The sequence below is a fragment of the Triticum urartu genome, chromosome 3 (genome assembly GCF_003073215.2).
Source record: "Triticum urartu cultivar G1812 chromosome 3, Tu2.1, whole genome shotgun sequence".
NCBI lineage: Eukaryota > Viridiplantae > Streptophyta > Magnoliopsida > Poales > Poaceae > Triticum > Triticum urartu.
Window position 1 is genome coordinate 131,002,224 of NC_053024.1, and position 25,675 is coordinate 131,027,898.

A 25,675-nucleotide genomic window follows, 5' to 3' on the forward strand; every position below is an offset into this window, starting at 1 on the left:
ACTATAAAATATTTAACAGCTCCAATAATTCTAAAACTTTATGTGGGGCTCTGATATTTTATAGAAATCATTTGCACTCTCATGCTTCACTTAAATCTTTTTGAGAGTCTTTTAAATAGGAAGTGGTAATTTACACGAGTTGTAAGTCTAGTCTGAAAATGATAGGTATACAAGAGGGATGTAATAAAAACTTTCATGTAGATCACTGAATATGAAATGTGTGATTTAATTATATCAATGTAATAATATGAAAGGGTATCGATTCATGATCATTAGTTAGTAAAGATATTGATATTAAAGCTTGTTATGTATTACTCATTTAAATGTTGGTCATGGCATGGTGGCAGGGCCGGCCCTGAGCAAGTGCAGCAGGTGCCACCGCATAGGACCCCCAAATTTTTGGGGCCCCAACCCAAGTACGCATATGGCTAGAGACTAATCTATAGGGCCCATTCCGTCAGAAAAAAAACTGAAACAATCATCCCAGGAGGCTATGAGCGGGCAAGGAGCTAGCTTTACTGCAATATGTACGTGCATAGAAACTGAATTGAGGCCTTCCCCTCCCCTCATATTCTCCTCTTGCCTCCAAGTCCTCTTTCCTAGTTGCTCGTTACTCTTCCTCAATTACATGACGATGACACACCTTCCCCCTAATGCGATTCTTAGTCCTTCCGACGGAACTAATACATGAGAAGATCATGATTTGTTAAGTGCGGGTTATGCTAGAACTTCTCACGAACTAGCTCTAGTTTGTCATCTTGCATGAGGCCCCCTAGCATGTTAGGTCCGACCCTGCATGGTGGGGATGTTTGAGCATTTTTTATGTATGATTGAAATCCTTTGTGATGTTTGAATCGGGGGTGCGCGATGGTTAACTCCTACCAACCTCCTCCCTAGGGGCATGTGAGTAGTACTTTGCCTCAAGGGATAATAAAACTTAAACAATAAGTATATGAGTTCTTCATGACTAATGTGAGTTCATGGACTAATACAACACTCCCACCTATCCATATATTGCTACCATGCATTGCCCTTTCTCACCTCGAGAGTCGCTGCAAACTTTTCTGATGCATCCAACCCCCGTGATATGATATGCTTTATCACACATAAGCCTCTTGTATCCTTCCTCAAACAACCACCATACATACCTATCATGGCATTTCCATAGCCATTCTGATATATATTGCCATGCAACTTCCATGGTTAGTATCCACATGACAAGTGTGTTCATCATCGTATTGCTTGGCATGATCATATAGAGCTGACATGATATTTGTGGCAAAGCCACCGTTCATCATTATAATGCATGTTACGCTAGATCATTGCACATCCTGGTACACTGCCAGAGGCATTCATATAGAGTCATATTGTTTCAGATTATCGAGTTGTAAGTAAATAAAAGTGTGATGATCATCATTATTAGAGCATTGTCCCAGTGCGGTATAGAATGATGGAGACGGATGATTCCTCCAAAAAGTGGGGATGAGGTTCATGATATTGTTCTTAAGAAATGAAAAAGAAAAGGAAAACTAAAAAATAAAATGAGAAAAAGAGAGAAGGGGCAATGCTACTATCCTTTTACCACACTTGTGCTTCAAAGTAGCACCATGTTCTTCATATAGAGAGTCTCCATGATTTGTCACTTTCATATACTAGTGGAAATTTTACATTATAGAAATTGGCTTGTATATTCCGATGATGAGATTCCTCAAATGCCCGAGGTCTTCATGAGCAAGAAAGTTGGATGCACACCCACTTAGTTTCAGTAGCGAGCTTTCATACACTTATAGCTCTAGTGCATCCGTTCCATGGCAATCCCTACTCCACGCATTGATATCGATTGAAAGACCTCACCATTGACTATCGATCCACCGAGTTGATGCGAGACTCTCTTCACCTTTTGTCTTCCCTTATATCTCTATCAACCTATTCTATTCCACCCTAGTGCTAAGTCCATGCCTCATGCTCATATATTGAGTGAAGTTGAAAGTGCTGATGCGAGAAAAAGCATGATACAATTGCCTGGTTTGACACGGGGGTGCTCATGATTTATATTCATGTGATGAAGGCGGAGTCACGCCATGCATACATAATTCAATGAGTAGGGATAACATTCGTTAAACATCGTATATTTTGATGAGTAATGATTATGTTCTAGTATTCATGGATATTTGATATCGATTAGTTCATCGTTTCTCAATATTCATACCGTAAAAGATTACATAATAGACATGCTAGGTAGCATTCAACATCAAATTTGTATTTTTATAATTTACCTACTCAAGGACGAGCAGGAATCAAGCTTGGGGATGCTAAAATGTCTGCAATATATCTATAATTTTTTATTGTTTCATGTTATTATATTATCAATCTTATATACTTTATATGCAATTTTATATCATTTTGGGGAACTAACCTATTAACCTAGTGCTAAGTGCCAATTGCTGTTTTATGCTTGTTTTTGGTTTTTAAAGAAAATCCTTACCAAACAAAGTCCAAACACGATGAAACTTTTTGATGATGTTTTCTGGAACATAACAGACCCTGGAAGCTTCAAAGGGAGTCCAGAAGAGAAAAGAGGAGACAACAAGACAATAAAGCGCGCCCTGATTTCTTGTGGGCCCCTTGTGGCTCCGTCTGACCTAATTCCAATGCTATAAATTCTAATATTGGAAAAACCCCAGAAGCACCAACAGAACAACTTTTACACCACTGCAAGCTTCTATTCTTCCGCGATCCCATCTGGAGGCGTTCGTCGGTACTCTGCCGGAGGGGGAATCCATCACGGAGGGCTTCTACATCAACCTTGATGCACCTCCTATGATGTGTGAGTAGTTCCCACAGGACCTATGGGTCCATAGTGATTAGCTAGATGGCTCTCTCTCTTTGATCTCCAATCTCCTTGGAGTTCTATTTGATGTAATCTTCTTTTGTGGTGTGTTTGTTGGGATCCGATGAATTGTGGGTTTATGATCAGATTATTCATTGAAAGAATCGAATATTTTTTGAACTTTATTATGTGTGACTATTATAGCTATGTAATGTTGTCTGATCTATGAGTTTTCTTTGGCCAAGTTGATGAGTAGATCTTCAGTGTTAGTGGTGCATAGTAGTAGGTTCAATCTTGCATGTCCTCACCTAGTGACAGAAGGGGTAGCGAGGTACATATTTGTATTGTTGATACCATGGGGAAAACGATGGGGTTTAATCATATTGCTTGGTTTTACTTGTCTACATTATGTCATCTTGCTTAAAGGTGTTACTCTGTTTGTCATGGACTTAATATCATAAATGCTCAATAGTGGTCGATTGGTGCAGTGATAGTAGTAGATGTAGGCAGGAGTCGGTCTACTTGTCACGGACGTAATGGCTATGTGCATGATCATGCCATGAATAACGTCATAACTATGTGATTTTTTATCAATTGCCCAACAGTAATTTGTTTACCCACCATATGCAATTTTTATGAGAGAGATGCCTCTAGTGAAAACTATGCCCCCCGGGTCTATTTTATTCATATTACAAAAACCAAAAATACCTTGCTACAATTTATTTACTTTATTTTACTTTGCAATTTTTCTATCACCTACTATCAGATTTGATCCTTGCAATTAACGAGCACAAGGGGATTGACAACCCTCTTGCTCATGTTGGGTGCAAGTATTTGCTCTTATGTATGTAGGTACTGTCGACGGTTGTTTGCATGGATCTCCTATTGGTTCAATAACCTTGGTTCTCTACTAAGGGAAATACTATCCTCTACTATATTGCTTCACCCTTCCTCTTCGGGGAAAATCCCAACGTTGCTCACAAGTAGCATGGATACACAAATTACCATTGGGAAATTGATAGAATAGTGCATAGTTATGATGTTATTCATGGCATGATAAGTACATACACACTACATTCATAACAAGTAGACCGAAACGATACTACTATTACTCCACTTCGAGAGCGCTTTTATGCTTGCCTCTCTAGGTATTAAGTTCATGACAAACAGAGTAATGCATGAAGCAAGATGACATAATGTAGATAGAATAAAACCAATCAATATGATCAAACCCCGTCATTTTATCCTTAGTAGCAACAATACAATACATGCCTCGTTACCCCTCCTTTCATAGAGTGAGGACACCGCCAGATTTAAACTACCACAAAACACATCTCCCATCGAAGATAAATCAATTTAGTTGGCCAAACCAAATAGATAGATTGGAGAGAAATACAAAGCTATAACAATCACTCATAATAAAGTTCACAAATAACTCAGTAACTTTTAATGAACAATATGATCTGTCGACGTTCTGGGAACGGGGGTCCCCAGACTCGCCTGCCTGCGGCCCACGGCGTGGCTGAGCCAGCGGGCCGTACGACCCATCTTCACCAGCAAAGCACTCAAGACCCTTGCGAGGGGCCAAGCCTCGCGAGGTGGATGACGCAAGACCTCCTCCGGAATGGCCTAGCTAGGCAGGCTCACGAGGAGCGGAGATATCAAGTCGGGGCGGTCCTCACGAGGCTTTCATGATGTGAGCCGTGACAATCGACACCAGGCAGGCGCCAACGTGCACAATGTCCTTGTTTCCTCTTTGCTGCAAAGGGGGCAAGCGCGGCCGCGGAGTACTGAGGCATCAGGCAAAGGTTGCCATTTCGGTGCAACAAGACCAAGACCAAGGAATGCAAGATGGAGGTCATCGTGGAGCCCGGAGCAGCGTCACCACCAGAACTCTGTGCAGGCGAAGACTACTTTTGTCAGGATAGCTTGTACTAGCTGTCCCCCTTCAAATTAACCCGCCATTGTTGGCTCCCTTCCCGCTCGATATTTGGGAAGAGGACCAGGGCCTCTATAAATAGGACTAGCCACCATAGTGGAGAGAGAGAATCGGATCTGGGCGGGGAGACACACAAGCTCACCGAGCCCAAGAACGCCTCAACCTCAGGAGGCCGTTCTTCCCTTGTATGGTTCATCATCTGCCCAAGAGGCAATCCACCACCACCACACTGGAGTAGGGTGTTACACCGCAACGGTGGCTCGAACCAGTATAAACCCTGTGTCCATCTGTGTTGTGAGTTCGTCGAGTTCGTCCGCGAGATCCTAGCAAGTTAGAGCGTAGATCGGTTGGAGGGATAGACTTCGCGCGCACCCCAGTGTTCGAACCTTAAGGGTTTGCCGGGACCCCAACCCCGACATGATCATAAACCCACAATTCATCAGATCCCAACAAACGCACTGCAAAAAGATTACATCAAATCGATCTCTGAAAAGAACATTGTATTAAAGATCAGAGAGAGAGACAGACAGAGAGAGAGAGAGAGAAGAGCCATCTAGCTACTGCTATGGACCCATAGATCCTGTGGGGAACTACTCACACATCATCGCAGGTGCAACAAGGTTGATGTAGAAGCCCTTCGTGATCGATTTCCCCTCTGACAGAGTATCGGCAGAGGCCTCCAGATGGGATCGCGGAAGAATAGAGGCTTGCGGCGGCTGAATAATTGTTTTGGGTCTCGCTTTGGGGGGTTTTGCAATATTTGAGAATTTATAGCGCTGGAATTAGGTCAGACGGAGCCACGATGGGCCCACAAGACATCAAGGCGTGCTTACCCCCTAGGCGCGCCCTGTTGTCTTGTCGTCTCCTCGGCTGGCTTCTGGTCCTTCCCCGAAGCTTCTAGGGTCCCTCCTGGTCCAAAAAAAAGCATCATTTTTTTCATGTTTGGACTCTGTTTGGTAGGGATTTTCTGTAAAACCAAAAACAGGCAGAACACAACAACTCACACTAGGTACTCGGTTAATAGTTAGTTCCCAAAAATGATATAACATTGCATATAAAGCATACAAGATCGATAATATAATAATATAAAACAATCGAAAATTATAGATAAGTCAGACATGTATCAGTGGCCGTCTCCAAAGCCGCTTTCTCCTTGCCCATGGCGCGCATTGCGAGTCGCCGAGTTGATCTTCCGGGCGGCCGCCACCATTGGATCCTCCCTCTCCGTTTTCGGTAACAATACAAATGGATCCATGTGGCGGCGGGCGGTGAAAAGGGCTGGAATGTGGGTAGATGATGGTGACGGTAAAATGGAAAAGGTGGGAATGTGCGGGCTTTGGCGCGAAACAATGCGGGTATGGCCAATGCGCGAGCTTCGGAAAGGGTTTTGGGCGGGCCAGGATCGTCGGAGTCGTACGTGATGGAGATCCGGACTCACGCAAACATCCCCTATCCGTATCCAATTTGCGGAAATTTATATAACCAGACGCGTAGCTGGACATTTACGGCACCACGATGGATAGGAAAAAACATTCGGACATATCGATTTACATGGTTTGCAGGCGTTTTAGATTCAGTTTTGCTAAAGCAGTGTCATAAGTATTACACGTCTAAATTCTCTGTGATTGATCTTACATAAAAAATCATGTGAGTATTTTTTATGCTCGATTTAGATGTGCAATAAAGCACTTGTACGTTTGGATTACTCAGTTCGAGCTCCATAGCACACGGGGACGAGACGGGCCAGTCCATCTCGTGGTGTCTTTTTCCTCTCTTATTATAGACCCACTAGTAGAGTGCCCGTGTGTTGCCACGGGCTCTTGAAATAGTTTATCAGAGTTACATGTTAAAATGCACACATACAAACAATATAACACAAACTGAAGTCCATTATTGCAATGTAACAAGCTGAGTGATGTTACAACTTAACATCTATTACAAAAAAAATTATCTAGATGATGCACTTAAGAAATTCTTTCACAATATCAGGAAAGTTTCCTCTAGCTTCATTCCCGCGATGTTTTAGCAAATATAATAAAAATTGCTTCCTCAATTCATACCCATCCTGCAGAAAAAATAAATGTAGTTAGTATGAAAAAATCATAGAGAAGGTCTTAAAACATGTAACCCACAATACTCACCGCGCAAACCGGCTTGACCAATTCTTTACCATTCCACCAGAGCATAAAATGAAAAACAAAATAGCCAGACACATTCCTGAAAAACTTTCAATTAATATTATAAATAATATAATGATACGAAAAGTAAATATTCTTATTATGAATTCATTACCCGTCTATACTCGTTGGAACACCGGCCGGAAACAAACGATGCCATTTAGATATATCAGAATTCCACCCAGGCAGCTTTATTTCGAGTGCTTCTTTAAAATCTCTTAAAAAACTTTTTAATTTCAGTGAATGCCTCAAGTTTTTATCCTCTGACAATTGTGATGATTGAATATGATCCATAATATGTAGACGACGTGCCTCTTTGTCGATGATGTACAGGATGTATCGGCCGATGGATGCATAGGGAAGATAAATCTACAAGTGGAGCTATTAGAAACAAAAACAAACCATGATAACAATGGTCAAAATATTTTATTTACCTTATTGCAAGATGAGATGTCGGTCTCCATCCCAGGCCAGCTATCAAATAATGTTGCCAACGTCTGGATAATTTCCTTCTCACAAAACTTCTGACCTCGTGTTGAATCTAGCAGCATGGACTAAGTAGAAGAAAAAAAATATTGTTTTAACATGTTGATACTAATGGCACCTAGAATGAAGAGTTATGGTAACTTACACAAAATCGTAGATCCATGTAGTGTATAGGAGGGTCTGTGAACAATACTCCCTCGTCACATGCCAGCATAAGCACGGCGGTGTTGAAGCAATCATTGTCCATGGGCTGCTCCATGTTAAGTATGCACTGAAGTTTCTTAAAACTTAAGCTCATTGGATCAGGTGTGGAGCTCCGGACCCACACCTTCCTGTAATTTGGATGGTAAGAAGAACAATAATATACATCCGCATATTAAATATTGATACATGATACTTACTTCAAACATCCAGCATCATTGATCGACGTGATGTAGCTACAGAGGCCGGCAAGTATTTCGCGTTGGTCCGTGGGAATGATAGTGATTGGGGCGGGATGTTTCTCTTCGACAACGTCAGATGGATTATCCAGGATCTCAAGATCAGAATTAGCATGGAGCAGACAAGTTTCTTCGCTAAGAGGTTGATGGTACACAGGACATCCTTTTAACTTACATGGAGCAGACAAGTTTGCAGGCGTTTTAGATTCAGTTTTGCTAAAGCAGTGTCATAAGTATCACACGTCTAAATTCTCTGTGATTGATCTTACATAAAAAATCATGTGAGTATTTTTTATGCTCGATTTAGATGTGCAATAAAGCACTTGTACGTTTGGATTACTCAGTTCGAGCTCCATAGCACACGGGGACGAGACGGGCCAGTCCATCTCGTGGTGTCTTTTTTCCTCTCTTATTATAGACCCATATCGTGGTATCTCGCGTTGCGTACCCGCAGCCCACGGCATCCCCGCCTTCCCCAAGCGTAGACATCTCGCACGCTCTTCTCCCCCACTGCAGCACGGCTCCGCTCGCGACGCGGCGGCGGCCGAGCCTCCCGACCAGGAGACGATAAATCGGGGAGAAGAGAGGAGAAATACCCAAGCTAAATCGCTCCACGAAGCTCAGGTTAGCAGCCCCCCCGTCCCCTTCCGCGATCTACACAAGCAAGCTTGAAGAACTCGGATCTCGCTTTATTCCTCAAGTAGATTATTCCTCGCAAGTCGGAGCGATTATTTGGCCGATCCGCAGTGAAAAGAAATTAGCATAACCCTTTTGAAGTAGTAGAAACTCGAACTGTTCTGGGAGTTTGGGTTGGTCCGAGGGAACAAATGGTAAAGAAATCAAAGGAATCGACTTTGTTTCCATTTCTGCCGCTGATACTCTGGCTGATGAATTGCCAGAGCAGCCATACATACGACCATCAGACCTGAGAGCGTTACCGGAGTCTCATTTCTTGGATTGGGCTGGATTCAAGAAGTATAGTAGTAGTAGCTTGTCAAATGCCCAAATGTTGTACTACCTTCGGGGTTATTAGCCCCACCTCGTATTTTGTGTCAAATTTTGATTGTAAATTTAGTTAATAAAATATAAGTTTTATGTAGTAAAAATAATATCATTCGTAACTTATTCCGAATACGAATTTAGTGATATAAATTTTATAATATTCAACTTAAATTTTGCTAGTTAAATCCATGGTCAAAATTTGGCACAAAATACGAAAGGGACTTGTAAACCCGGACGGAGGTAGTACAACACTGTTATGCCCCTACCCCGGGTCACTGTCATCTTTAGTGACAATGTCAGTGCGGTCTACATGTCGATGAACCCGGTTCAGGAACGGTTGCTATGCTGAACCGGGTTCGGACCATGCTTAAGTTGTTGCAAAAGATGACAACGGCCCCGGGGTAGGTGGTGATGCAGTTCTGAGATGAGTTGATGAAGCCAGTTGGCTTCGGCAATGGCGTTGACGACGGCTAGGTTCTTGACTTCAGCTCTCGGTCAAGAACCACTTCGTCCGCGATTGCGTTGCCCTTGGACACATTCGTGCGCTTCACATGCCTTCCTCCTGACAGTTCACCAACATATTTACCAATGGATGGCTGCCCCCCTTGTTCTCGGACTTTCGGTCCAGCCTCAACATCTGAAAATCTTCCATTGTGTCTATGGGGGAGTGTTAGGATATTCTGTTATCCCTTCCCATATTTAGCTCCTGCGTAATTAGCGACATCAGGCCATTATGGAGAAAAATTGTAACTGGAATTAATTCCCTGTACGTCTTGTGCAATCACTCTATATATGAGATAACATGAAAGTCATGATTGTGGCATGTATATATTCTCAAACTTTCAGGCACTAGTGACTTCGCTGATGGGTATACAAAACATTTTTTCCGCATTGGCTATGCGGCGATGTTAATGAATGAAGATGCAACACTGAATTGGTTGTGTTGCACTGTATACACATAGTTACATAAACACTGAGATGTCCTGGTTCCAACAGTTCAATTGACTCGGTCGTCTTTTGCTTTTTGAGCTTCTACTTGCAATACACCCAGTTCCTAGTTACCCAGATTACTCAGTCACATCATAAGCAGCAGACCTTAGTAATTCATACCTTTAATTCCCCTGCAGATATAAACTTGAAGTCGCCTCCAGCCTCCTGCTTCGCCATAAAGTATTGTTCCTTCTCTCAGTTGCACCATCTATAACTTAATCTTTCCTATGATTACAAACGTTGGTGTGCTGCATTTCTGTTTTGTGATCATTTGCTATATACTGCTTCAGTGCGGGAGAAGGATGCCTGCTGGGAGTACGGCGACAAGCTGGACGGGAACAGGGTCCGGTGCAGATTCTGCCAGAAGGTTATCAATGGCGGAATAAGCAGGTTCAAGTTTCATCTGTCTCAAATTCCGAGCAAAGGCGTCAATCCTTGCGTCAGGGTGACGGATGATGTCAGGGAAAAGGTGACCGCTCTCATAGAAGCCAAGGAATCACACAGGGAGCTCGAGCTTCTCAAGAGGAAACGTGTTGCTGAACTGTCGGTGCTTCCAAAAAGAACACGGGAACTTCCATCTCAGCCTTCCTCCCCAGGGCTGGCTACTTCGCCTGCTATTATTCCTGCATTCGAGCCGAGTCAGCTCCTTGGCCTGGAAATGTCTGCTCCAGTACTTAGACTATCTGGTGCTGCCACCAAGCCCCGTCCGGCTTCAGGATTGGAAGTGGAACGGTGCATTGCTGAATTCTTTTTTGAGAATAAGTTGGATTATAGTATTGCAGACTCCATTTCATATAGGCATATGATGGACACACTTGTTGGGCAGGAATTCCAAGGGCCATCAGCTGATGTTTTGAGAACAAAATGGGTTCAAAAGCTCAAGTCAGAGGTTTTGCAGAGAACACAAGAGATAAAAAAGGATTGGGTGACTACAGGCTGTACTATATTAGCCGATTCGTGGACTGACAACAAATTGAAAGCCCTGATCAACTTCTCTGTCTCTTCTCCACTAGGGACATTCTTCCTCAAAACAGTAGATGCTTCTCCACACATAAAAAATCACAGAGGGATGTATGAGCTCTTTGATGAAGTGATTCAGGAAGTTGGTCCAGATAATGTTGTTCAGATTATTAGTGATAGGAACATAAACTACGGCAATATTGATAAACTCATCATGCAGAACTACAACACCATTTTCTGGTCTCCCTGCACTTCGTTTTGTGTAAACTCAATGTTGGATGACTTTTCCAAGATTGATTGGGTTAACCAATGCATATGTCAAGCACAAACAATCACACGATTTGTCTACAACAACAACTGGGTTCTTGATCTTATGAGGAGGTGTATGGCAGGGCAGGAGCTTGTTTGCTCAGGGATTACAAAATCTGTTTCAGATTTCCTCACTCTGCAGTCACTGTTGAAGCACAGATCAAAGCTGAAGCAAATGTTTCACAGCTCTGAGTATGTATCTTCTCCATATGCAAATAGATCTCTAAGTATTTCCTGTGTTGAGATCCTCAGTGACGATGAGTTTTGGCGAGCAGTCGAAGAGATAGCGGCTGTTTCAGAACCTCTACTGAGGGTCATGAGGGATGTCTCAGGAGGCAAGGCTGCCATTGGTTATATATACGAGTCTATGACAAAGGTGATGGATTCTATTAGAACATACTACATAATGGATGAAGGCAAATGCAAGACATTTCTGGATATTGTGGAGCAGAAATGGCTGGTGGAGCTGCATTCGCCTCTTCATTCAGCAGCTGCTTTTCTGAACCCAAGCATCCAGTATAATCCAGAAGTCAAATTTTTCACTACTATCAAGGAGGAGTTCTACCATGTCCTGGATAAAGTGCTTACAGTCCCAGACCAAAGGCAGGGTATCACTTCGGAACTGCATGCTTTCCGCAAGGCACAAGGAATGTTCGCCTCTAACATTGCTAAAGAGGCCCGCAACAACACCTCCCCAGGTTTCTCCCTTTTGCACTGAAATTTTGTACTTTAAATATTTCCTGAGTGCTTCTGTGTTTTGAGCCCCTCTAAGCACTACTCCCTCCGTTCCAAATTACTCGTCGTGGTTTTTAGTTCAAAACTAAAAACCACGACGAGTAATTTGGAACGGAGGGAGTAGATATATTGAGACTTATTTGTCGCACTCCATAATCGTAGTTTCAGTTTAGTGATATTTGTTGAAGTTGCGTGCAAAGTCATCTTATCTATCTTCCATGCACAATGACGACGCTCTGTTCCATTTCCCTTAATCTGGATTTATTCCAATGACCTTTTTGCTTCTCAGGGATGTGGTGGGAACAATATGGCGATTCAGCGCCAGCATTACAACACTGTGCCGTCAGAATAGTGAGCCAGGTCTGCAGCACCCTGACCTTCCAAAGGGACTGGACCATCATCCTCCAGAGCCACTCCGAGAAGCGCAACAAGTTGAACAAGGAGGCGCTGGCCGACCAAGCCTATGTGCACTACAATCTCACGCTCCACTCCGACTCCAAAACGACGGCGAAGAAGAAAGGGGAGGGCGATCCGATCGCGTTGGACGACATCGACATGACCTCGCCGTGGGTGGAGGATTCGGACGGTCCGAGCTTGACCCAGTGGCTCGACAGGTTCCCGTCGGCCCTGGATGGTGGGGACTTGAACACCAGGCAGTTTGGTGGATCCATCTTTGGCACCAACGATCTTTTCGGCTTATGACAGACAGTTGTCGGATCCTGCTGTTCAAGTGCTCACTGTATTTTTTTGATAGTTGAAGGGGCAGTGTTCGCTGCATGTGTTCTGATCTTTATTTGGTTGGCCTTTAGTGGACTACGTAGATTGTAGATTCATGTCAAGGTGAATCGTACCTGTAACTTGTTGCTCATGTTTAGGCTTTAACAGAAGAAACTGGAGTAGAGTAGGGGCCATGATAGTGAAATTTTTGGTGTCCATTTCATTTTCCCGTGACTACGAATGATGTTCTGCCGACAATTCTGTGAAACCTGAGAATCAGAGCATATACCATGGAACTGGAATTCTGACAAAAATATCATAGGGAAGATATTTTGTGAACAATTACGGCGTGCATTCATGAAAACAAAATTCACAAGATAACCACGGAAAGGCGGTAGGTTGAACCAACCACGCAGGTGAGGCCACTGGTCTTTGTCGACGTGCACTATCCGCTCATCAATGTCTCGAGAAATAATTCCAAGTCGGATGACGACGATGGCGTGATAGATCATATCCGACTACGTCTTGATCTTATCCTCTCCCGACAATAAAGAAGACAACTAAATCAGTTGTTTGTTAGAGAAAAAAAAAACATCGCCATCTCTGCCTCTCAATAAAAATGGCATAAAGGCAAGGCAAGGCAAGGCAAGCAGATCGCACTGAAGGCAGTAGTGCAGCAGACCAGTTCTACACTTCCAACGCAGAAACAAAATCCTCCAGGTTCATCTACAGCATAGGGAGCGAGGAGATGGAGGGGAGCAGCAGCCGGACGCCGGAGATAACCATCGTCCCGGCGCCTAGGCCGGCGGCGGGCGGTGGCGGTGGCGGTGGCGCCGTCGAGGCGGTGAAGGCGGCGAGCAAGGAGCCCATCAGCCCGGGCTCGCCTTCCCCGGCCAGCAGGGAGCGCCCCGGCGCCGTCTCCCTGCCCGGGTGGAAGCTCGACTCCCTCTGCAAGGAGTCCAGCTCGCCGCCGGCCATGATGGCGCGCTTCCCCTATTTCTGAAGCCACGCGGGCATCTTTGCCATCCTTTGCTAGTACTGTAGTATTTTCCGTCTGGTATATGTAAGTTTGCAGCGGCAGTTTTGTTGCTCGTTCCTTCCGGCGATGTCATGTAGAACTCGTATCGTGGTTGTAATCGTTCTCGCAAGAGTTCTGGCGTGCCTTTCTGGTTGCTTTGAACTTGATCATGCACGTGTATATTTTGGTCTCGGAGTTTGTGTATGATCATGTGAACTTTAATCCTCCAAATAATGTATAGATATAACAATAAAAACGTGAATACTGTTTTTTTAGAGAAAAGGCATACACTTGACTTGATGAAGAAGGTCAACATGTAGAATTCACCCGTACATCCAACAGTCTTAACACCGGACCACACATTAGTTACCAAGTTTAGACACCGAACATGCAGCAAAAACACAATGAGATGCCCTGCACAAAAGAAGCATCCAAGAGAAAGCCATAACTAGACCCTAGGTCGGAGAAGCTAGATCCTGCTGAGAAAGAGAGAACGCCATGGCACGAACGCGCCAGGTCAGCAGCTCCGTATCCTCTAGGTCACCCTCCTTGGTCACTGATTTCCATTGCTGTAGAAAGAATAATGATTTGAAGTTTTGAACAGACAGTAAACTTGTTTCCAGTAGTCCATAAGACCCAACATGTAGTAAAAAAATCGAACCAAAATAAACGCCTAATTTACTCCCTAATTTGCCTCAACAAAGACCTAGTCAGCAATCGGTGCTCATTGAAAGAAGTGGGCTCCCATGTCACATACGACCAAACGCAACACCAGGAACATGATGGCTAAGTCACATTGAGGAGTCCGCCGGAGCATCACACAAAACACAAAGATCAAAATCAAGGCCATTACACTTACGAATTTGGCCCACCGCTAACAGACGAGCACAAATAGCTTGCCACATGAAGGTTTTAATTTTGAGAGGAACTCTAGGACGCCACACATTTCTGAACTTGGTAGTAGCAGAACCCTCTATCAATCTGGAATAAAGAGATTTAACTATAAAACAACTAGAAGCAGTATGAGGCTGGATCACCGAATCTGCCGACTCTGAGAGCGTGGGAGAGATGGTAGCAAGACAGTGCCAGTTCTCCAACTCTTCAGGAGAGAGCACACGTTGAAGACCCATATCCCAATTATTAAGGAAAAGTTTTGAGATGAAACTATTAGAATAGTAAGAAAACAGAACAGAGAAAGAAGAGCATAAAGATGAGCCACCATGCCACTAATCAAGCCAAAAACGAAGACTCACCATTGCCGACAACAAATGTGGAGGATGGATAGGGAAAGAGGTGTTGTGGGTTGAGGACGACGATGGAACAACGATGGCGATAGAGCTACAGTGGCAGCTATGCGGACAAGGGAGAAAAGAGAAGAGAAACGTGATAGGTCGGGCAAGGACGAGGACGTCTTTTAAGAGATTTGGCCCGGGCCCCTGCCATTAAGTCTGATGTAACGAACACATTCAAGCGTCTCATATCTATCCTACATATGAGCTAGGTCTTGGGGGTGTCAGTCAGTCTAGACGTTTGGACTGAGTATGTCAGATTTGATTAGGTGACAATTTTTTGTCCAGACACTGGCCAGTCATTGTTTGGGATGGACAGAAGCTTCTTTGTAGATGCTTTAAGGGTATCTCCAACGGTAACCCGCAAATTTCCTCCCGCGTCCGTCCGCGGAAGGGAGAACCAGTCCGTGAACATGGATGCGGGAGGACGCCATTCAACCGTAGCCGCATACATCCGACCTGCCTCATTTTTTTTAACTCCACACGATCAAATAGCCTCGTACAAAGGGTACAGACATTCAAATAGCTGCATGCAACAATAGTTCAAATTAAAAAAATCAAATATTGTATCCCAACATTGTTTTCCCCTTTAAGCGTGCCCACTGATGTTCAATCAGATCTTCCTTCAGCTGCTTGTGAGTTGGTCGATGCCGAATTTGTTGATGCATTTGAATAAACTCTTCAAATGTGGTCGGATTCTTGTCTGGAAGTTGGATAGGATCACCGATGTTCTGAAATTCTAGAGCTGCGGCAGCATCGTCACCCTTATCTTTGACGATCATGTTGTGCATGATCACACAACATGTCATCACCTCCCACAAGGTCTCTGGATCCCATTGTTTAGCAGGTCCACAAACAATTGTAAAAACATGCCTACAGAGAACTCCAAATGCCCTCTCGACATCCTTTCTAACTGCTTCTTATCTTTGGGCAAAGTGAGCCATTTTTTACCAATTGGGTTAGAGATGGTGCTGACAAAGATAATCCACGGAGGATAGATACCGCAAACCAGATAGTAACCCATGTTGTACTCATGTCCATTGACACTATAGTGGCAAGGAGGAGCTTTTCCTTTAGCCAACCTCGCAAACAACGGTGATAATTGCAGCACATTGATGTCATTGTGAGACGTGGGCATGCCAAAGAAAGTATGCCAAATCCAAAGATCCTATGATGCAACTGCTTCAAGAATGATGGTGGACTTCTTAATATGACCCTGATATTGCCCTTGTAAAGCCTTCGGGCAGTTTCTTACATTTCCAGTGCACGCAGTCAAGAGATCCAAGCAAACCTGGCCATCCTCTTGCTTCCGAGATTGCTAAGATCCTCTCAGTGTCTGCTACAGTTGGTTCTCTCACTGAGACTCTCACGTACTGAGGTCCGAACACCTCGACCATGGCAGTTACAAACCTAACAATGGCATCTCCGCATGTGCTCTCAGACATCCGTATGTACTCGTCCCATGAATCAGCGGTTGTGCCATATGCAAGCATCCGAAGTGTGGACGTGCACTTCTGGTAACCAGAGAATCCAATCGTTCCCACGACATCCTTCTTTAGGATGAAGCAGTCATCATAAGACCAGACGCCATGATACAAACGATCGAAAACAGTCTTAGGCATCCGAAAAACGCTGGCGAAAATGGTCAGCGACGAGTGCATCTGGGGCAAAGTAGTCGGCTATCAGTGTCAAATGGTCGCGCGCCCTGTTGCGGTCGAGCATTCGATGACCCTTGATCGAGCCCTTGAAATTGAGAACATGTTCCTCCACATGCCCCGTGTCTTTAAGGACCTCCTGCATCATCGCCGTCTCATCGGAGTACTCTCGTCGGACGACTCAACACACTGCTCATATATGTACCCCAAACCGGAATCCATTGCTAGAAAGAAGAAGAGAAAATTGTTTTTAGCTCCGGCGATTCATCGAATAGTTGTCGGGCATGATGAATATACCAATAGCGGATGGTACCTGGCGGGGCGGTCGAAGGATAGGGGTTGAACGACGACGGAGGAGAAGCGAGGTGGAGCCCCGCTGGAGCGCTGGAGGTGACGGAGACATGGAGTTTCGGCAGGGGTGTGACGTGACGGCTGGGGTGGTGGAGCGGCGTCGAAGGCAAGAGATAAAGAAGGAAAAGAAAAAATGAGAAGGATGGAGGCGCAGGGTCCGGGAAGGATTTTGGGTGGACCGAGGATGTCGGGGTCCTACGTGTCTAGTGTCCACACTCCTGCAAATCTTCTCGCGATGGCTTTCGTGATCTGTAAATGGCAAATAAATGGCGTCCGCAATTCCATTTAGTTAGTTTTTGTGAGTTTGATGGTTCATTTTCCTCAAGCAAACAAACAACTTTTTTGAACTGTCATATCATAAGTGAATGATGGACTTTAAACGGGATTAAACAGGACACGGTTGACATCCCTATGCCTTGGAGATGCCCTAATGTGTGTCTGACACAAACACATGCGTGCGTGTAAAACCTCTCCTCCAAGAAATTGGATCTTTTGCCTCACTTTACTTCTCCATAAGATCATTTGCGCCCTGATAGGCTACCGGATGAGGTCCAGGGCCACTGTCATTGAGACAATCAGAGGGCAAATCATCTCCAATCCCCCTCTTCGCAACCCAGCCCGAGCGGCCACGTCTTCCGTATAAACAACTGAAAACGAATCACCCCCACGTCAAAGAAGGAAAACGAATCACCTCTCCACGACGCCACCCGCATCGACAACTCAAAACCCGTCTCCTCACTGTCACCGACCCCGGCGATCACCGGCGAACAAGGGATCAGTGTACTTTCTCTCTCCAAACGCGAAGATGGACGAAGTTAATGTTGCGCAGCAGCTGAAGCAGATGACGGACTTCATCCGCTTGGAAGCCGTCGAGAAGGCATTCGAGATCGAGGCCGCCGCCGCCGAGGTAACGCTGGTTTCCTCTTATATTGCGCATCTTTTTCTACTCCATAGTTTCGGATCTCGGCTGCGATCGGCGAGATCGGCGTCGCGGAGGGTTGGATCTGTTGCATCGCTGCTGGGGTCGCGCACTGGAGCGTACCGGGGCGTGGATCGGGCAGTGGCGTCATCGTAGGAGTCTGTGTTGGTGGTCCATGGCTTACCGGAGTGCTTGCTGGAGTTGCGGTTTCGGTCGTGTTCTCTATGGATTCTCCCTGGCGTAATGCTGGACCGTTGGACATCTATGCTAGTAGTAATGTTTGTAATCGTAATCTGGGGCACTGCGTTTTCTGCTGATACAATGCAAATTCAGAAAAGTGAAAAGCTAGAACTTCAGATATATGTCCCCGTGAATTACTCTGTCTCCTTCATTGAGTTGTCCGTCCTTCTGGATAATTAGGATATTTTTAGTGTTGTCATGATTTGTGTGATGCCTTTTTGAAACTTTGAACTGATGAATGATCTCAGGAATTCCAAATCGAGAAACTACAACTGGTGGAAGCTGAAAAGAAGAAGATCAGGCAGGACTATGAAAAGAAAGAGAAACAAGTTGATATCAAGAAGAAAATGTAAAAGTTCTCATTCCCGACTGTGCTGTTTATTTTATTTTATTTTACAAATTACGCACTGGCAAATACTTGCTCCTCATAAGTCATTGATATAGAACTTTTCTCCTTTTTGGCACATGACCTGCTCATGTGGATATAAAGAAATCAGAACAGAGGAATAACTCTCTGAAGTTGATTGTGTGTTACCTTATGCAGTGAATACTCAATGCAGCTCAATGCTTCCCGAATTGAAGTTCTTCAAGCTCAAGATGATTTAGTGAAGTCTATGATTGATTCAGCGCGTAAAGAGCTACTGTACCAAAGCCGAGACCATGAATCTTACAAGAAACTTCTCAGGATACTTATTGTTCAGGTTAGCACAGTGGAATTTGCATCGTTTTCTGTAACGTAAATATGAAGCATGAATTTTGTTGCAGCTATTGCAAGTAATAGCTCATTTGAACCAGCACACATCTCTATATGGGTTGTGAATGCATCCCCTGTTAGGAATGTACAAATGGCTGCCCTCAAGATGAGACACACGGAATTTCAGTAACTAACCGGTTCCCTTAGTGCTGCATCTACCATTTTCAAGCACTGTTGGTGATAACAAAAGCATAATCCAAGCCAAGTCGAATTTGGGGAAAAAAATCGATGCTGAAGCACAGGCACGTTGAGAAATGTAAAAGAGTGAATTCTTTCTTGCCCCCCCCCCCCCCCCCCCAAAGATATCAATGAAAACTGTCTAAATTGACCTCAAAATTCAAATCGTTTTTATTTTATTTTAGGCAGCCAAAATCCCAGCACTTGATGTGATTTTTTTTAAAAAAGGGAAATTTCAGTAACTGCTATTTGTGTTCTCCCTGAAGAGTAACATTTCTACTTGCTATAATGGATTTCTAATCATAACACTCTAGTGTGTTTTCAACTTTTTGATGTGTTAGTTTTCAAAATTTATATATATTCTTTGATTTTATGAACTTTATAACATATAAGTAGATGATAGTTGCATGCAAAGTAGTTGCTGTTGCTCAGGAATCATTAGAATTATCTATCCATAAGTAGAGTGACTTAGACCTGCCTTTTTTTAATAGCCTCTATTTCCATGATTATTAATTTTTGAGTAATTTCCATGATTTTTTCATAATTTGAAAATTGAATGATATAGACCGAACCCCGTGGCGAGATCGGATCCGTTGTTGCGGCCCGACCTTTCACGACACTCCACCTTCAGTAACAGCAACCTCTCGCCCGCGCACGCGATGTACACGAAGTAGAGGGTTTGAACCTTGCGGCCCAGCATGAGAAAACCAATCTCGACGAAGGTACTCACGCGCAAAACAATTTCCACGAAGAGAAATCGCAACACAGAGGTTTTCTAAAGATCCCTCCAAAACTTGATACGGGTGTCTACCCTGAAAAACACATCGTGTCTATTTCATATAAAAATAACCTCATGCACTTGTCACGTGTATCACCCGAGCAATAACGTTTTGATGTACAACTAGCTAGGCCGGCCACACCAGGTCCACATAACTGGCGCACACGATCATCCTTTCCTCGATGAAATATGGATGTATTTTCAACAACTTTTCTATGACTTAACTCTTTTACTGGTTCAACTTGCATAGCACTATCATCTGTTGGTATGTGTGGCGATATCGTGTCCGTATCATCCTCCCTCCCTTGAAGTGAAACCGTCCGCGGTTTCATGTTAATTTTTAACACGACCTCCTTCTCCGGAATTTGTTGCTCTGTAATGATTGCACTATCTAGCATCGGTTTTAGCATATGCTTCCTTCCACCATGCATGAATGTGTACGTGTTCGATCTTCCGGCATGCGCCGCGTCACGATCAAACTGCCACGGTCTCCCTAATAGCAACTGACAAGCGTTCATTGGCAAGACATCACAATCCACCTTATCAATATAATCTCCAACAACAAATGGCACACGCACCTTATGTGTAATTTTTAATTTCCCGGAGTTGTATAACCACTCCACGTGGTGCGGTTGTGGGTGCCGCCACATGGACAAACCCAAGGCATGCACGAGATCTTTGCTAACGACATTAGTAAAACTGCCACCATCAATTATCATCTTACATGCACGACCCTTGATCATGCACTGCGTTTTAAAAACACTCCAACGCTGCCCTTTAGCATCACCATCCCCTTGCACCTTCTCCACCAAGAGATTTAGCCCCTTCATCGGTGCATCAACTTCTTTATTTATTTCTTCTTGCTCTTCTCTTCTTTTTCGCAAACGATCTTTCCCATCAGCAGCGAACACATCCGCTGGCATGGGAATAAAACAAATTTGTTTGCCCTTCTGTGATAAAGAATAACTATTTTTCTTGACATCCCGAACAGCCCCAACACGCTTGCACCATGGGTCCCCAAGTAGCAGATGGCACGACACCATGGACACAGGACAAACATGAAAAAATTCCGCACAACAATATTTTCCCAGATCAAAAATTAGCAAAATCTGATGCGTAATTTTGATTCCACCTTTGAACCACTTCAGCGTGTACGGTCTTTCAAGAGGCGCCATCTTCAGCCCCAATTTTTCCACCACCTCGATGCTCACCATATTGACTGTGGTACTCTCATCGATTGTCAGATTGGCACGTCGTTCGTTCATGACGCAACGAGTGTGAAAAAGAGTGACCTCGCCAATGCCTTCCTCCTCCATCCATATGTTCCTGCTCAACATGTTGATGCTTGACTCCGCAGATGATATTACAAACTGAGTCGTCGTGACTAACCTTTACTCTGATACCACCTGATATAGACCGAACCCCGTGGCGAGATCCGATCCGTTGTTGCGGCCCGACCTTTCACGACACTCCACCTTCAGTAACAGCAACCTCTCGCCCGCGCACGCGATGTACACGAAGTAGAGGGTTTGAACCTTGCGGCCCAGCACGAGAAAACCAATCTCGACGAAGGTACTCACGCGCAAAACAATTTTCACGAAGAGAAATCGCAACACAGAGGTTTTCTAAAGATCCCTCCAAAACTTGATACGGGTGTCTACCCTGAAAAACACATCGTGTCTATTTCATATAAAATAACCTCATGCACTTGTCACGTGTATCACCCGAGCAATAACGTTTTGATGTACAACTAGCTAGGCCGGCCACACCAGGTCCACATAACTGGCGCACACGATCATCCTTTCCTCGATGAAATATGGATGTATTTTCAACAACTTTTCTATGACTTAACTCTTTTACTGGTTCAACTTGCATAGCACTATCATCTGTTGGTATGTGTGGCGATATCGTGTCCGTATCATTGAACATAAATGATGCTTGAGTATTATCTAACGTATAAAGTCACCTGACCAGAGCTTGCTGCGTCTGAAAGAGTCGGCGGTTATTCTCCGCTGCAGGAAGGAGGATCTTGAGCTTGTTGAATCAGTCTTGGAGTCTGCGAGGAATGAGTATGCGGAAAAAGCAAATGTATATCCGCCTGAAATCATGGTAGACCGCCATGTCTATCTGCCGCCTGCTCCCAGTCATTACAAGGAACATGACCTTTCCTGGTAATACTTGCAATCTTCTGTGGATTGGGAATTTGGCATTTGATGATATCTACTAGCAACTGTTCACAAATGTTCTCCCATATTCATCATTTCAATATTATATCCAAAGTTCCATCAGCGCTTCCTTCCTGAGTGTGCATTGGGAATTTGGCATTTGAATTATTTGTCAAATTGTTGACTTGTGTTATGTTAGGACCTGTTGTAAGGTGGCTTATTTTTTCGTGATATTCTGTATTTGCTATGCATTTGGTTATTGAAGGCAACATTCTTAAATGCAAAGGGTGCATGCTGTATGGTAACTGCATAAGTAACTAGAAGAAGGGTGTCTTCTTTCTCAATGTTTTTTTTTGCATGTTCATGTGAATTCTTGAAGAAGTGTCTCGCATTGCATGGATTATAATACGATATTAGGAAGGAATCTTTCCATACAGCTGCTATGTGCAACAGTAGCAACATGCACATGCCTGTTTGTCAGTGACATGATAACCAAATTGTCGTTAAATATTTCCCTCAAGCTATTTGTTTGGCCCCCGCTATTTGATGGGGAGGCAGATTGGTTTACTCAGTAAGCAAGCAAGAAGGGAAGAACAAGTTATTCTCATCTCTCCCATGAAGAAGCTGTTGCCGCCATGCCGGCATTCTTCTTTGTGTTCCCTCTTTTCTTTTGCTGAAGGGTATTTGCATTGTCTCGTGTTGCGATCCTGCATGTTCTCTAAGTGATATTGCTATTTTTTATACTAGTCCATTTAAGCAATCCTTATTCCTGAGTAAATCTTCTTCTGGATTTGTTGCTATTACCAGCTGAAACTAAATCATGCTCATTGAATAATAAATTGTGGATCTGAGTGTCTAAAGCTTACTCTTGTACCTCTTTTTAGCTCTGGTGGAGTTGTAATGGCTTCTCAAGATGGAAAAATTGTCTTTGAGAACACGTTGGATGCTAGACTAGAAGTGGTTTTCAGAAAGAAGCTACCAGAGGTATGTATTGTGATCCTGTTTGATGTCCCCTGCATGGTTGACATTTATACATTCTAATGTACACAATGGGAAATAATGCAAATAAGTTTAGCATTTTAGTGTATTTGATGTGCCTGTGGTTGGTAGTAAAGCCTTTTTTTTGTGGGGATAGTAAAACTATCTTGTTGGTGAACGTATGCAACTTACAGCTTCCATGTTCCATCCCTGCAGTTATCCAACACAAATATAACTTTGATCCTTTACTGTATGCTGTTTCCTGAAAGAAAGAAAGGCTCTTGTTGGGTCCATTGTCATGTTCCCCACTTGATCATGGTCGTCTGCCTTTAAATTCTGTTGAGCATATTATATGACTGCGTAATTAGCGATATGTCTTCTCTCCTTGCTATCACGGTCTGTTAACGTTTGTGTGGCACATGCACCTTTATCAGATCCGTCAAAGCCTTATTGGGCAGGTAGCTGCATGAACAATTTTTTTAACGGAATGCTGCACAGTTGCTGCTCGGCACCTCTTGATGATGATCTTTGAGAAATCATTTTTGTGGTTCACCAGTAATTTACACAGGCTCACTCTTTTGGTCAGGGGGAAAAGCCCTTTGTCACCGATGACTCGAGACTTAATTGCGCCAGGCAAGCGTAATAAGATGAACTACAGCATTGGGCGATTTCTCTTAATAAGGCATTGATGTGTGTAGTGATGCCATTTACGTGTACACGTAATTTGTTACCTTGATGAAATTGGCCTCTTTGATTTTCATATATCTGATTTAAAAAAGTGTTGACTAACACATCGCACAGATAGCACCAGTAGGGGATGTCATCGTTGCCAGGGGTGTACCCTTACGTGCCCTCTTTCATTCAGTCAAACGAAGTAGTACATTTCTAAAAGCGATATATTTTTTAAAATTTCTTTAAAAAAACTTAGTTTATTTCATTGAACTAGAGAGAGTTCGAAGGTATCCTAAGTATCACCACTTTGCATCCCTAATCATGGTGAAGATGTAGCAACCCATTTGAAATTATGAATAGGGTAAAGCCTTTTGGGTTCAATAATCAGGGGAACAGTAGACAGAACACCTAAAATATGGAACGTCTGTTTCCCCATAATAGGTTATTTGATTCGAATGTTCTCTTTTGGATAATTGAAAACCTTAGAATTTTTTCCCTATATATTTTGATTCATAGGATTGAATCCTTTAGGGATTCTTTGAATCTAAGAAATTTTATAAGAATTTTGAAGTATTAGAATCTTTTTTTTTGCGGGAGAAGTATTAGAATCCTTAGAAATTTGTGTCTGTTGATCCTTTGGTTGTGTAGGATTAAATCTATAAGAATTTTCCTAAGGAATCATTTGTACGACATTTCATAGGAAATCTAGCATCTACTCAAACCTTTTGAAAAAATTCCTTATTTTTTTGTGATGCAGTTAAACAAACTAAAATCGTGTAGGATTTGAATGGGCATGATATTCCTATTCCCGCACTTTTACAAACTAAAATCGTGTAGGATTTTACGAATCAAACATATATAATGTTTGTTTCCTTCATTGTCAAAATATTTCCCCACCATTTGAGGAACATCGGACAACACACACATCGATCACCTTCTCTTCCCAACAGTGGTCCCTCGCAGCACCTCCCTTCCCCGTGCACTACCACCATGCCTACCTTGTTAATAGTGGTGGTTGATCCTAGTGTGAATGGCAACGAAGAGAAAGATACGAACTCGTTGAGGGGAGAGAAGAGGGAGGGCGACAAGGATAGGAAAAAGTGAGACACGGAAGGAACATGGAACATAAAATTGTTATGTACGAATTCAGTTCTAAAAATAAAAAAAACACTCAATGCTACATACCGAATCCATCAAAGGAGAAAGGTACAACAGAGGTCCGATCTATAATGCCACCATGTCCACATGACCATCCATGCCCTCGTTCGCTCCTCTCAATTGCCACCTTCCTTCCCTCACCCTTCCTCCCCCTTTGTTGCTCCTACCAAGTTGTGCCGCTTTGTCTCCTCTTTTACCTGCCACCACGTCGCTAGATATGTCTCGTCACTATCGCCAACACCCCCATTAGGTATCCCACTAAGTCCAGGGGGTGTTTGCCCCTCGACGGCGATAAGGGATCCACTATCAGATTACCTAGCCAACCCAATTTTTTGAAAACCCTCCTGAAAACATATCCCATGCAACCCGAGATTATAAATACTCAAATCATATTTTGAAACACAATTCTAATATAATATATGTTCGCCATGTTGCAAAATCTTAGATTAAAATTCAACCTACATCTAGAGAAACAAAATGGTCAATTCATATTTTGAATAGTAGTTATCCAATGTTAGACCACAAATCTGGCCCGTAAACATAGTCAATGTTTTTTTGCGAGGAACATAGTCAATGTTGGATTTGTTGTTTTTATTTCTCAGGCAATTGTTTCATATCTAGATTCAAATTTCATGGTATCCTAGATGTATATTATGTCTAGTATGTCTTTAAATTATTTTCAAATATTTTGATAACATGTAAAGTAATTTTTTGGTAACCATAATCAGCGAGCGTTCATTGGGAGGGCTGACAGTTGCGAATGTTTTCATGAAAAATTCAGTTGTCGCGAGGATGGCAAAGATGGCAAATATAGTTCGCAAGCATGACAATTTTCTAATGAAAAATAGGACTGCAATGGAGTTGCCATGCTCGCTAACCAAAATTGTCTCGTTCGGCTTATGGACACCTAGTAGCAGAAATCAAGTCAATGGTGAA

The 25,675-nt window shown here is 43.4% G+C and overlaps 3 protein-coding genes across 5 annotated transcripts; all 3 read left to right on the forward strand.

The window, feature by feature from the left end:
- The first annotated feature begins 8,304 nt into the window (after positions 1-8,304).
- LOC125543283 lies at positions 8,305-12,822 on the forward strand. Its single transcript, XM_048706586.1, has 4 exons — positions 8,305-8,496; positions 10,002-10,044; positions 10,155-11,831; positions 12,158-12,822. Coding segments are annotated over exons 2-4 (2,091 nt in total). The 5' UTR covers positions 8,305-8,496; positions 10,002-10,043; the 3' UTR covers positions 12,571-12,822.
- A 390-nt stretch (positions 12,823-13,212) lies between these two features.
- LOC125543284 lies at positions 13,213-13,794 on the forward strand. Its single transcript, XM_048706587.1, has one exon. It carries the CDS (start codon positions 13,334-13,336, stop codon positions 13,586-13,588), a length of 255 nt encoding a protein of 84 aa, XP_048562544.1. The 5' UTR covers positions 13,213-13,333; the 3' UTR covers positions 13,589-13,794.
- Positions 13,795-17,556: 3,762 nt separating this feature from the next.
- On the forward strand, positions 17,557-25,568 carry LOC125543286 (V-type proton ATPase subunit E-like). Of its 3 annotated transcripts, none has more exons than XM_048706591.1 (6): positions 17,557-17,805; positions 18,306-18,406; positions 18,602-18,758; positions 21,741-21,937; positions 22,816-22,915; positions 25,521-25,568. In XM_048706591.1, exons 1-6 carry the CDS (start codon positions 17,704-17,706, stop codon positions 25,551-25,553), a joined length of 690 nt encoding a protein of 229 aa, XP_048562548.1. In that variant the 5' UTR covers positions 17,557-17,703; the 3' UTR covers positions 25,554-25,568. The 3 variants fall into 3 exon arrangements, with proteins under 3 accessions (XP_048562548.1, XP_048562546.1, XP_048562547.1); XM_048706589.1 differs by lacking the exon at positions 25,521-25,568 and adding an exon at positions 23,496-23,698; XM_048706590.1 differs by lacking the exon at positions 25,521-25,568 and adding an exon at positions 23,344-23,478.
- Positions 25,569-25,675: the final 107 nt, after the last annotated feature.